Source organism: Oculina patagonica, chromosome 4 (assembly GCF_052425735.1).
Source record: "Oculina patagonica isolate OP01 chromosome 4, crgOcupat, whole genome shotgun sequence".
Lineage (NCBI taxonomy): Eukaryota > Metazoa > Cnidaria > Anthozoa > Scleractinia > Oculinidae > Oculina > Oculina patagonica.
Window position 1 is genome coordinate 28,138,864 of NC_135761.1, and position 12,362 is coordinate 28,151,225.

Below are 12,362 nucleotides of genomic sequence, written 5' to 3' on the forward strand. Positions count from 1 at the left end.
CAACTTAGGGATCTCCAGACTTAATAATGTCCTTTGATCACCAAAACAGAGCTTAATTTTTCTGTACTGCCTTAAGCATTTCATAAACCCTCGGCCATCGAAAGCATCAAGATCAATCGATACTTCGATTAACTTCCGCATAGTTTTCGAGGCTGGAAATCACATGACCAAACACGTAACAGGGGAAGATTTGAGCCCGCGCAATATATCGTCAGAGGATACTTCAATGAAAACAATATGGCGGAAGGAGGGGGTTCGAACGAGAATCCTTTTTCTTTCAAAAAATTCGTGAAATCTAAACACGAAACTAAAATTCCAACAACTAAGAAGACTCAGGGTAAACAGACCTCTAAAACTTCGGCTGTGAATCAGCGTAATAAGGATATATTTGAAGATGAAGCGCCCTTTCCGGAAGTCAATAAAGAAGGTAAAGACGTTATGGTATTTCTTTTTCGCTGTCATACAAAAATATTTGAGTATTCTGCGCTCTTTTAAACTGTAGGAATTTCTATGTGATACCGTTTTTACAAAATGAAAGTTAAATCAACAGAATAGGCCTTGGTTTTTGCTTGCAGTTGTTTGTGCCCGGCCTGTCAAATCTGTCAACATCTTGTGATATAAACTAAGCATTTGTAGTCATGTTATAGCCTTATAAATAATGTACTTCTTTTAAATCCAAAATACATTACAAATTTTCATGAACGAATTAAATTCGTTTTTGTGATTATAACAGTGTCATCTTCAGGAGGTAGTCCTAATTAACCTGGCCGGTCTAGGTTAATTGCAAAGAAGTTAACCTATAACGTATACTAAAAAATTGAAATAACAAACGTTGCAGAATATTTTTCACAGTGCTTTATATGTGAGCATTGCCTTTTTGGATTACTCATTCACAAGTCATTAAATCATTAATGAATAATGTGTAAATATAATTCATAAACCTGGGTTGAAACAACATTCCTTCATTGGTGTGCCTAGTATTTATCAATAAGTCAAGCTTATATATGGATTAATGTTTTTTATGTACACTTCACTGTTTCTTGTCCATCAAAAACAGTTGTAGTGCAACATAGACTCAAGGTGTACAGCAAATTTTAATGTTCTCCCACATTTTCGAAATAATTTATTTATCATATATATGATTTCAAGCATTTGCACAGTTCACATTTTAAAACTTTTGTTGTTTTTGTAGTTTTCAGTGAATGAATTGTAGTAACACTTCTGTTCAGCAGCTTGTCAGCTTTAAGAAAACCAAAAATCATTTCCATTTACCATCATTAGACAATAGGGAGCCCAGTGAGTCTAGATTTACACGTGAGGCAAAATCACCCTGTGGGAGCTTGGGCCAGTGTACGTGTGTAAGGCAGAGCACCCTCGAAGGTCTCGTTTGCCTCCCTCCCCTGAGGGAAAGACGTGTCATCGCCCTGACATTTATCACCCAATCATAGCATGAGGCTGCACGTAAAAGGCAAGCTAATTAAAAATGTGTCCACTCTATCAGAGGCAAGGTGTTGGAGAAAGCCAAAAGTCTACAAATGTTGGTCATTTTTTTCGTATTCTTAAATCATGGAGAGGGGCAGCCGGATCAAAAATTTACTTTATCGAAAGCATGGTCTTCAAACTATACCCATCCAAAGTTTTGGAGTGAGCAGATGAAATTAAAAGCAATTTTGGGCTTGTTTTTGTTGAACAGTGTTGTGTATCGAGCATCTGATGTGTTCACCCTTGAATAAATTTAGGAAAGAGTAAACTAAAATTAAAAATTTCAGTAAAATAGCATTTAAATGCTTTAGAACAGTCAAGAAACAACTTATAGACAACCTATGATGTAAAATGTGAGCTTCACTAGCTGTTTATTATATTTTCTTTTATAATTTTGAAAAGGCTAAAAAGAGATAAAAGTTATTAAAGTTCTTAAAAACAAAACGTTTTCGACTCAAAGGTCATCATCAGTGTTAAATGAACATTTACATTCAGCTTGGTTTTGTGTTGTTATGTAATTCCCGACGGGAACAGTTTGGCGATAAAACAGTGCACCTGTTTATTCAAAGTTGGTTTCTCGCAAGCAATCAACAGGCTTTCCATTATTTTGCGTCGAAAAGTTGATTTTTCCGAAAAGTTGATTTTTAAATTATTTTATGAGCAACATTATGACAACATATTTTCTTTTGATATGAATTTTTGCTATAAAGTTTCATACAAATCCTTATAATTTTTACACCTCCATTCTGACCGACTTGTCATGAAGCGTAAGCCTGGGCTCGCTGTGATTAAACTGGCTTAATGTAAGGATTATGTGATTGCTATGGAAATTGAATAGCTGTGGCTCACACAAACCTCACATATTTGCATGACTGACAAGAATACTTTCCTAAACCTTCACTTTTCGTTTTAATTTAAACCAAGAAAGTAATTAGACTTTGAACACCCAGTTCTAAGCTATTTATGCATCTTGTTTGAAATTGCAAATACCACAGCATCTAGGATGCACCACTAGATTTTGTTTTGGACTCTGCCTCTGCCTACATGTTTTAAATATAATTTAAAAAAAGAAGAAAGCAGCCATTTAGTGTTTGATCCTATTTCATAGGAATGATAGGGAACCACTACATGTTTCTTCACCTGGGACAAGTCACAGCTATACTAAATTATTTTCATTATAATAAATTAAATTTTTTAAATTGTGTTTCAGTTGATAGTGACGGTGGCAAAGAAGATCTCAATCCATTTTCTTACAAAAGGTTTGTGTCAGATGACCTGGCCTCAAGAAACAAGCGTGTTTTACAGGTATTTGACCACATACCATTCCTCAAGCTTATGAAATTTCTTTTATAAATGTCAACCTCTATATCATGGCTTTCTCTCTATACAAATGTTTGCATAGATTTTTTAGCTGATCGGCCATTAATCCATGCATTTACTCCTGTTCAAACTTCCCTTCATATGGGAGCCCTTAATAACTAAAATAACCATTACAATAATTTGACAAAGTTCAGTGAATCACCAAATTGGTGTTATTGAGGCCAAGTGAATGTCGCTGTCGTTTTTTCCCCTATTGTGTTGATGTCGCATTGTGTCACTGTCGCATTTCAGTGCCTTTCTGATGTCGCTGTTAAATTGTTCCTGTGTTGCAAGTACCAGTATTCAGGGTCATGTCGCTTGTCGCTTTTACCCCTTGCAAGGCCTCATTATTATGTCTAGCATCTCTGTTCATCATTGAATGTCTGCAGTTTGTTTCTTATTTTTCTTTTTTGGCTAAATGATCAGCCCTAACACATAACTAAGTCCCCCAATCCTGTAGTTTTCAGTCACCTTTAGAGCGGTAAGAGTTCAGATATTTTCTAGAAACACTTGCAATGTGACATGTTATTGATAGCCATTTTACAGTCTATTATCACAAATAATCCATATTTCTTTGCAGATCATTGATGATGAAGTCCATGAAGTAAAAACTGATCAGGATAATGTGGCAATAAATGTAAGCAAATCTGTTGGTTTTTAAGTGTCAGTGCAAATTTAGTACAAAGATAATTTTGCAAATACAGTTGGTCCCCCCGATTTCTCTAACCTCTGAGGGAACCAAAAATTGGTTTGAGAAATATAAGGAGCTTGATAAATCAAAGGAAAGATTGCAGTGTTCAGCTGAATGCAGCAAAGTCAAGGGAAGCTTTTTGTTTGAGTGTTTGGCCTGAGACATTAATGGTTTGAGAAAACAGGATTTTGCTATAGCAATGTAAACATAAATAGAGGAAATATGATGTTATCAAGTCAAATACATTAATTAGTTAAATACACAGTTATGACACAAGAATAGCCAAGTGTTATCGACCACATCACTGTCCTACTAATCTTAAGTAGTTTACAATACTTTACCAGGGTCCTAAAATTTGGAGTTCTCTCCCAATCAATCACTAGTTCAACTAGCTCTTCTACTTTTAAGAAAAAAAATAATTGAATTTTTAATGAAGGAAGTATGAACTGACCTCGCTGCACATCCACAACTAAGGGCGCGTTTGTGTGGGAATATTCTGGAATAAGAATATGTTACGGAATACATTCTGGCTATTTCTGCTCCTGGGAGGAGAAATAGCCGGAATGGAAATCCAAGTATTCCAGAATAGGAAGAGCAGCCAAACGAACGCTAACTCACATTATTCCAATTATTCTTATTCCGGATTGATCGGAAATGAACGTGCCCTAAATTACTAGCATGTGATAACTGAGCTGGCCTCCCCTACAATCCTGGTGCTTTCTTGGAGGTCTCCTCCCCCTACCTACCATAGTTATTGCTGTAAATTGTCAATTCTAAACTGGCTGATAAATGACGATGATGATGATGAACAAGTGATCTTGATTTTTACAAGCCTCGTTTGCCTAAACATCCAGGGAGATGTAAGTGAAGAAGTAAATATTCTGGATGGTAAGACTGTTGGAAAAGATGACTCAGACGACAGCACAGAGACGGGGAGCGAGAGTGAATCATCTGAAGATATTCTTAATGTCACTAACCAGTCACCAGTGTCTGGAAGTATTAATTACTTTGTAGCTCCACTGGACAGCTCTGAAACTCAGGCCATGGTGATTGAAGAATTGAATCAGGTGAGACTAAAGCCCGGCACTCAAGGATTATTTTGTCACTACAGTTGTTTAGGTCCTATACTGTATTTACTCTTGAATAAGTGCCGTGACGCTTATTAAATTTTTCGCACCTCAAGTGCGGCGCTTATTCAAGGGCGGTGGTTATTTGAGCATGGCGCTTATTGAAAATTTGGACGCCACAAAGAATCTAATCCTTTACATTTATTGAAATTATAGTGTCTTTTGATTGTCAGTATTCGTCTCTGTTGAAGAGCAAAGTGGCATTTAATAGCTCTCCTGGCAAAGTTTGCGGCCTTCACAACATTTACAGATCAGAACTACGTATTGTAAGAATGTTGGATAGAAAAACTAATATACCTGGCACAAAATTGGACCTACAGTTTCGGTAGAGTTTTTTCCCTTCTCTACCAGCTCTACTGCTTTACGTATAAAAAAAAACATTCTTTTTTCGTTGAAACACCATTATGTACGTAGTAGAGTTGAGTACACTAGAGTAAGGATAGAGTAGCGTAGAGTAGAGCAGTACAGTATAGCCGATTAATAAATGGTAAATTAGACTAGAGTAGTAGAGTATAGAGACGTTCATGTTACGTTACTTAGGCTCATGTTATGTTAGTTAGGCTGCGTTCAAGAGCTTTCCAGCTTTTATAGAGCAATTCTTTTTCACCTTGTACTAAGTTACAACTTTAAAGTTTTTTTAAGCTTAACTGGGGTTTGTGCTCGACTAACATACACAAATCGAGAGTAGTAGTATATAGATACGCTCATGTTACGTTAGTTAGGCCACGTTCAAGAGCTTTCCAGCTTTTAAAGAGCAATTTTTTCCACCTAGTAGGAAGTTTTTTGTATTAATCACCACCAACCACTTTTCTATCTCCACAACTGTACCCGACCAACAACTCCACCCCACCAACATAACTTCACTTCATCATCAGAACTCCACTCCACCACCTCAACTCTGCTCGACTAACATACACAAATCAAGAGTATTAGTATATAGATATGCTCATGTGTTCAAGAGCTTTCCAGCTTTTGAAGAGCAATTTTCTTCCACCTAGTAGGAAGTTACAACTTAAAAGGTTTTTTTAGATTAACTGGGGTTTGTATTAATCACCACCAACCACTACACCAGCATAACTGTACCCAACCAGCAACTCCATCCCACCAAAACTCCACTCCACCACCTCAACTCCTCTCCACCAGCACAACTCTACTCCACAAGTGGTAAAACAATCACTTTGAACTGCAAAACATCGTTTTTGATGGAAAGAAATGTCTAAGTTTGTTTTAGAGTTGCTTTGTATTGCTGTTTTAAGTTGAATGGATTTCCTTGAATAAGCGCCGCATCAGGATTGCAGCGCTTATTCGGGGACGGCGCTTATTAACTTATTTGTCCGAAATGCGGCTCTTATTCGGGGGCGGCCCTTATTCGAATAAATACGGTAATTAAAAATAATATACCAGTACGTGCATCAAATTGAGAAAAATATTAACAATATTATTCAATGAGCTCACGTTGGATATGAGATGGAAGATAGCCAACTTGGTGCTACGCACCTCATTGGCTATAACGATCTCATATCCAACAAGCACGAGTGGAATAATAATTGTTTTATTAAACACACCCAAAGAATTTATTTTCGCTTCCGAGCTGTTTTTGTTGACGCGTATCAGCTACCACATTTGAGGTCAATGGTATTTGAGCTCATATACCATTAGCTGTCAACCAATCAAAATGGAACAGCAAACACCAAAGAAAATATAAAAGATATAAAAGAAGATCAAAATAGATTGTGATATGGGATTTTGAAAAATTGTTTCATTGGCTTCTTTGCTTGTTGGGGCATTGGATGATCAACCATAACCATATGTGCTGTGTTCCTGGCTCAGAGTAGTGTCTTATAGAAGTTTGGTGGCCCACTGGGCAAGTGGAATTAGCCTTAGTAGTCTTGTGAGTATGAGTAATGGTAAGAAATATTTCAGTGAGGTTGAGGGGAAGAGAGTGAAAATTGAAATTTACTGGCCCACTGGGCAAGTAGATTTAAAATAAAACTTCTTGCCCTGTTGTTAACATGACTTTTGTACAGAACCAACACAAATGGAAATCCATTAAAAAGTCTTTTTATTATTACATCAGTTAAAAGAAGAAAATGAAAAACTAAGAAGAGATCTACAAGAGGCTAACCAAGCAAGAGATGAAGAGAAGAAAAGGTGATATCCTATGTTATGTATATTATAGTGGTAGCGAGTAATCCTGTTATGAATTCATCGCACCTCCCCTCCAAAATAATAAAATAAACGGCATGCAGTGCATGCAGAGGCGATGACGTTTCCCAAGGGGGTCTTAGCTAATTTTCAGGAAAATAAACGTATACTAAATAAAAGTAGCTGACAATTTCTGTGTTGAATGATTGTTCAACAAAAAGTTGCGTTATTTTGTAGTGTGACATTCAATATACGATATTCAATACTTCTCGCGAGCGACACGCAAGGTCAAGCGTTTCCATTGTATTAGTAAATGTAGAGATGTGATCATGTCTGTTCACTGAATTCAATAAAACTCGCAAATACATAATTTCTCTCTTTCGTTCATACTTTGTATCAGTCCTTTCTAATTGTCCAGGCGTATTTTGCTTCGTGTTTTTTGCAGCGATTTCTTGTTAACTCATTCGGTTCTATTGAGTCCTATTGATCGGTCGATCGCAACAGAATCGAAACAGAAAGTGGTACAAATTCCGCCCACTGCCTCTGGCATAAGGCTTGACTGACGTCATCGCCTAAAAAGGAGTGAGGGAGAAAATGGAGGATGAGAGTTGAACCAGTCATTTTTATAACAAAGGGATTGCGACCTTTTTATTAAACAGAGTGAGGTTGAACTACGTAGATTTGCAGTTAATTTTTTATATTTCAGTTTATTTCAACTAGTTGTCTTTTTTTAACTAGGTAAATAATAGGGTTAGGGTATGGGTTGGAGTCATATATTTTTAAAAAAATAGTGGTTTGACCAACATTTTTTTCATGGCAAAGCGTATAAGGGGTTGAACAGCAAATCCAGAGGTTGAGAGTTCAAATCCAGTGCAGATTAGTAAAAATAAAAAATAAAATAAATGATACTACTTAGGGGAGGGGGGTAACAGCAGATAGTAGGGGAGGGTTAGTAAGGATGGTGGGAGGGGTATGAAGGGTTTAGGTTTTGCTTAGGGTAATAGAAGGGTTCAGGTTTTGCTTAGGTCATCACAGTTTACAGAATATGGTAAATGAGATTATTTTGTATGGCAGAGAGAAACAAGCAATGATAAAATCCTCACTGTCAGCTCACCGATTAACAAGCTGGAGAAAAGAAGCTTGAAAAACTTCAAGGCTAAAGTTAACTGCCTCCCAATACTTGGCTTCACAGCTCAGTTGGTAGAGCATCGCACTGGTATTGGGGAGGTCTCATGCTCTAATCTGATTGAAGCCCTGTTTTTTTGGCCATCTTTTCCCCATTTGCTTAATAAATTGGTGAGCTCATGGTCAGGATCGTGTCATGGCTTGTTTATGACAGTTAACTTTATTTTTTCAACAGAGTTGTGAGTTTGCAAAGGAAGCTGGCAAAGATTGAGAAACGAGAGGCAGATGAAACAGCAGCGCTAGAAAATATGATACACATGGTAGAGAAAAATTTGGAACTTACTACGGTGAGAGATAGTTCAACTTTACCATTAGGGATACATAGCGCTTTTTGACAGCTTTGATATTTGATATTTGTAGTGAGCTTTTTCAGCTTTACAGCGCTTAACTGATTTTTGTGTTTTGTTTTTCCAGCAAAGAGCTCTTAGGGCAGAAGCAACAGTTTCAAAATTGAAGGAAGAAGTAAACATATTAAAGGTATTTATTGATCACTTTGGGGTCCTTTTTCTACATGTAAACAGTCTTTGTGGAGGGGGACAGGGGGGTGGGAGCCCAGGAGAAAAGGGGCAGGAAGCGAGAGAAGAAACGTCGGGAAGTGGGATTCTTAAGGTGGCGGGAACTGGGAGAAAACAAGTAAAATGTCATAACATTTAATTATATTTCGCAATGGACATGGAACAAACAGGAGAGAACAGCTACGGAAAGGGGCGGGGAGGCGGGAGTAAAAGGTACGGCAGGCAGGAGGTTCAGACCCCCCTGTCCCACAAAGAAAGTATTGCACAAACAGGTAAAAACAAACAATATTTAATACTTCCTGGCATTTCAGCAACCTCATGACGCCATTATCAAGGGGTCAAATGACAAATTAACTGAATGCAAGTTCAAAGAGTTATAAATTTACATAGCGGAGGTGGCTACACAAATACTTTAGCAGCCATAGATAGAATCCATTTGATAATGGTGTCATGGGGTTGCCGAAACGTCAGAAGTAGTATCATATGTTTTTTACCTGTCTGTGCATTACAAAATCATTGTTAACCAAAAGGAAAGTATTGTTATTTTACTACACAATTACCACAGAAAAAGGTTCATTGTTTGAATCTGATCATTCACTTGTCAAATAATCTTGACTCACAACTTTCATTTATGTAAATTAGTTTCAACATGGGAGCTTTTCCAGCATAATTATTACAGTATATAGAAACACTCACATCACAGCAAAGCTGATAAGCCAGTGGCCCTCTTAAAAAGCTAAAAAAGGTAATTATTTAAAAATTATTAATTTTTTTTAATTTGTTTTCCATCAGACTGAGTCTGTCCCTATAGCAACATATAACCAGCTTCTGGATGCCAATCAAAGTACAATGACAGCTGTCAGAGATAAATCCCGAGCTGCTGCTGATCAAATGAATGCCGCAGCAAAGAATGCAGAGCAAGCAGTAAGGTTTGTGCTCAGTTCTATTATTTTGTTAAGGTTGTTCTTTTCCTTCTGTGAGATGTACTCACTTTACAACTATTACATAGTACCTCATTACACAAAACTTTGAGACATCAAATTTCCACATTATCACAACATTTTGATGTAGTGAAAAAAGAAAGTTTTAAATTGCTTGTCAAACAGAAAGTTAAACAACTTCTCCAAATTTCTAAATATTTTAAACTTAACCTGTTGTGAAATTTTCTGTGCCACCGTAGTAAGGTTAGGCTTTATTTCTGCTCAAATTACTTTCAAGTAGTGTTGAAGCAAATAACAGGAAAACTAAGAAATCACAAGTGTCCACAAGAACTTATACATACCCTTAGCGTACATGTCCTAAAGAAGGACGTTAATGTGGCAGCTGTAAAAACTGAACTTTTTTCATGATAATTCGGTCACAAAACAATTGCTACAAAAATGTAATTTGGAGAAAACGTTTTTTTATGCATTTTTATCAACCTGCTGTTTTTCTGCTGATGTTAACGCATGCAAACAGGCAGGGGTTTAATAGGTCGCCTCCCCCTTGAGTTGCGTGCCTCTTCATAAATTAAGTCAGCTCAACAATAAAATTATTACTAACTCCCTTTTTAGATAATAATTTTTAGATTGAGATAATTAATAAATAATTTTTTGATTAACATTGTAGCTTAGCTTTTAATTTTTTACTCATGTTTTGATTTTTACTAAGGTTATAACTAGATTTTAAATTAGACTATTGTTTATAGTAGATTTTTAACTTTAAGTATATTTAAGAGGGCCACAAAATTATTACTGTAGTTGAAAAACTATTAGATGTTACCCTTGTAAAATTAAGTTTGATTGATTAATGATTGATTTATAGTTATTCAATTACTGCAGCTTGAAACAGCATTGTTTTAAGCAAATCTTTTCCTTCAAGTAATCAAATATTTGGGTAAAAGAAATTGTTTAGGTTGTAGTGAAGTTCTCTTAGAACACTTCCTTCCATAGACATGTCTGCTCTAACATTTTCCGCATTTGTACAAGGAAATTCCACGAAATAATGTAAGGAGCTATTATTTGTAACATCGGACCAGTTTACAAGGAATGCATCCTTACCTCTGTATAATTAATAAAAGAAACCATTGACATCAGCACCAACTTCTATCTCAGAGAGTTGTCTGCCTTAGAGAGCACTGGAGCAACCTAACTGTCACAATTATTATAGTTATACGCAGCACTTCCTGACAGTTATTTATCATTGTTGTTAATTACATTTTAGGCAACTGCTGTCTGGCGTGGACACACTCAAGTTTATATCACAGCAACTAGACTCTATTGACAGAATAACAGATGTTCACGTGCATTCAGATGAAAGATAACACTTAACAATTAAACTAGTCACTCTTAGTTTTTCCAAAAAAATTAAAAGCATATAGCAGAGTGGACATTGAACACAAGGGCAATTAGTGCAATTATTTATCTATTTAAGTATTATAATAAATAATAATATTTGATATGATCTTTTTCAACATAATTGAAAATGATTTTTTTATCCTGAGTATGCTCAGTTAGAATATAATAGGGTGTCAGAACATTGAACTGCTAGAAAATTTGGAATCTGATCGACTTGTTGGAAGTGCTGTTTATTGATTGATAGTTGGCCCTCGCTGTAAGTGTCTGGGTGTGTTCTTTTGCACGCATTATTGCTGAGAGAAACATCAAGCTGCCAGCCAAATTTTAAAATGGACAGCAATGTCGCAGCCAATCATAGATAAGTCGCATCTTGTCAGAAGAACATTGAATTTTTTTTCAAAAAACTTTTAGTTAGTAAATATGTAGCCTGCGTAGCAAGCGTTCCTGTGCGAGCGATGTGATGTGTGTCGCGCGCGGTTGAGTTCCTTGTCTTCAAGTTTATCAGAGACTGACAAAAAGAACAAGAGCGATATTGGCCCATTTTTTTGTAGTAAAGATTGGATGAGCTAAGATATCCACACACATGTAATAATATTGAGCTTGTTCATGTATTTTTTAACCCCTTTCCTGAAGGTAAACTGACTTGTACAATGTTTTGAGGCAAATCTGTGAAGCTAAGTCTTGTGTAGTTGAGTCGTTGTTCTAACCTTTTTGCAGGAAATAGGATGCATGCAGGTTATGGGCGATCTTAGTTGTCCATGTTACAAAATTTGCACCTCTAAGAGAATTAGTTATGCTCTTTTTTATCAATGAATAGTTTGACAATGTAATATAAGTTCAAGTATTTTTGAACTATTTTGAAGTATTTTTCTCATCCTCGTTTGTCAAGAGAAGAAGAATCGAAATTTCTTTATTTTTCCAAAAAAAGAATCAGAAATAAATTTTAATAACACTCCTTGCCATTTTACTCAGAGAATAATATTCTGCCATATTTTTGTACACAAATCACTTCTTTTCAATAGGCTGTTTGTGCCATGACATTACTGGAAATACATACAATTACAAGAATTAATTTCTGAGGTTTAATGCCTGCTGTAAATATAATTGAACTAAGATCTCCTATGCAATAATTATTACATTGTACAAATGGATTATAAAAAGCAGTTGATGTTTTATTTTTGGTGTAAAAATTAAAGAGTCAACAAGTGTCTCTGTTTCTAAGTTTTGTTTGCCCGTGCAAGAATAACCAAAGGGTATCCCAAGATTTGTTTTTTCCCCTGAATTGTGAACCTATTCTTTCAATGTTTGAACAATCTTGAGGCAACATTGCAAACAAGGTAAATTTTTTCTAGATGATAAAGGTTGACTGACGATGAAATAAAATAATTTATATAAGGAGAGGAACTACATAGAATAAACAACCATTTTAAACTTCAGTTTTTTGTTTGCTACCATTGCTCGGGTGGGGGGACTCGCATATGAAAATGATGGGGATGCTCGACCTCTCGCTTAGGAGTGTAAA

General features: G+C 36.1%; 1 protein-coding gene across 1 annotated transcript; it reads left to right on the top strand.

The window, feature by feature from the left end:
- Window positions 1-232: 232 nt before the first annotated feature.
- On the top strand, window positions 233-12,050 carry LOC144650028 (uncharacterized). Its single transcript, XM_078509663.1, has 9 exons — window positions 233-427; window positions 2,693-2,787; window positions 3,422-3,478; window positions 4,387-4,599; window positions 6,737-6,810; window positions 8,165-8,276; window positions 8,404-8,466; window positions 9,297-9,433; window positions 10,707-12,050. The coding sequence occupies exons 1-9, from the start codon at window positions 238-240 to the stop codon at window positions 10,804-10,806; spliced, it is 1,041 nt and encodes a 346-aa protein (XP_078365789.1). The 5' UTR covers window positions 233-237; the 3' UTR covers window positions 10,807-12,050.
- The last annotated feature ends 312 nt before the right edge of the window (window positions 12,051-12,362 follow it).

What these genes read in the sequence shown, in the direction of transcription:
- LOC144650028 (XM_078509663.1), top strand. Translation starts at nt 238, where the DNA reads ATGGCGGAAGGAGGGGGTTCGAACGAGAATCCTTTTTCTTTCAAAAAA. An exon ending in AGAGATGAAGAGAAGAAAAG is followed by an intron (nt 6,811 to 8,164) that starts GTGATATCCTAT and finishes TTTTTTCAACAG; the next exon opens with AGTTGTGAGTTTGCAAAGGA. An exon ending in AATGCAGAGCAAGCAGTAAG is followed by an intron (nt 9,434 to 10,706) that starts GTTTGTGCTCAG and finishes ATTACATTTTAG; the next exon opens with GCAACTGCTGTCTGGCGTGG.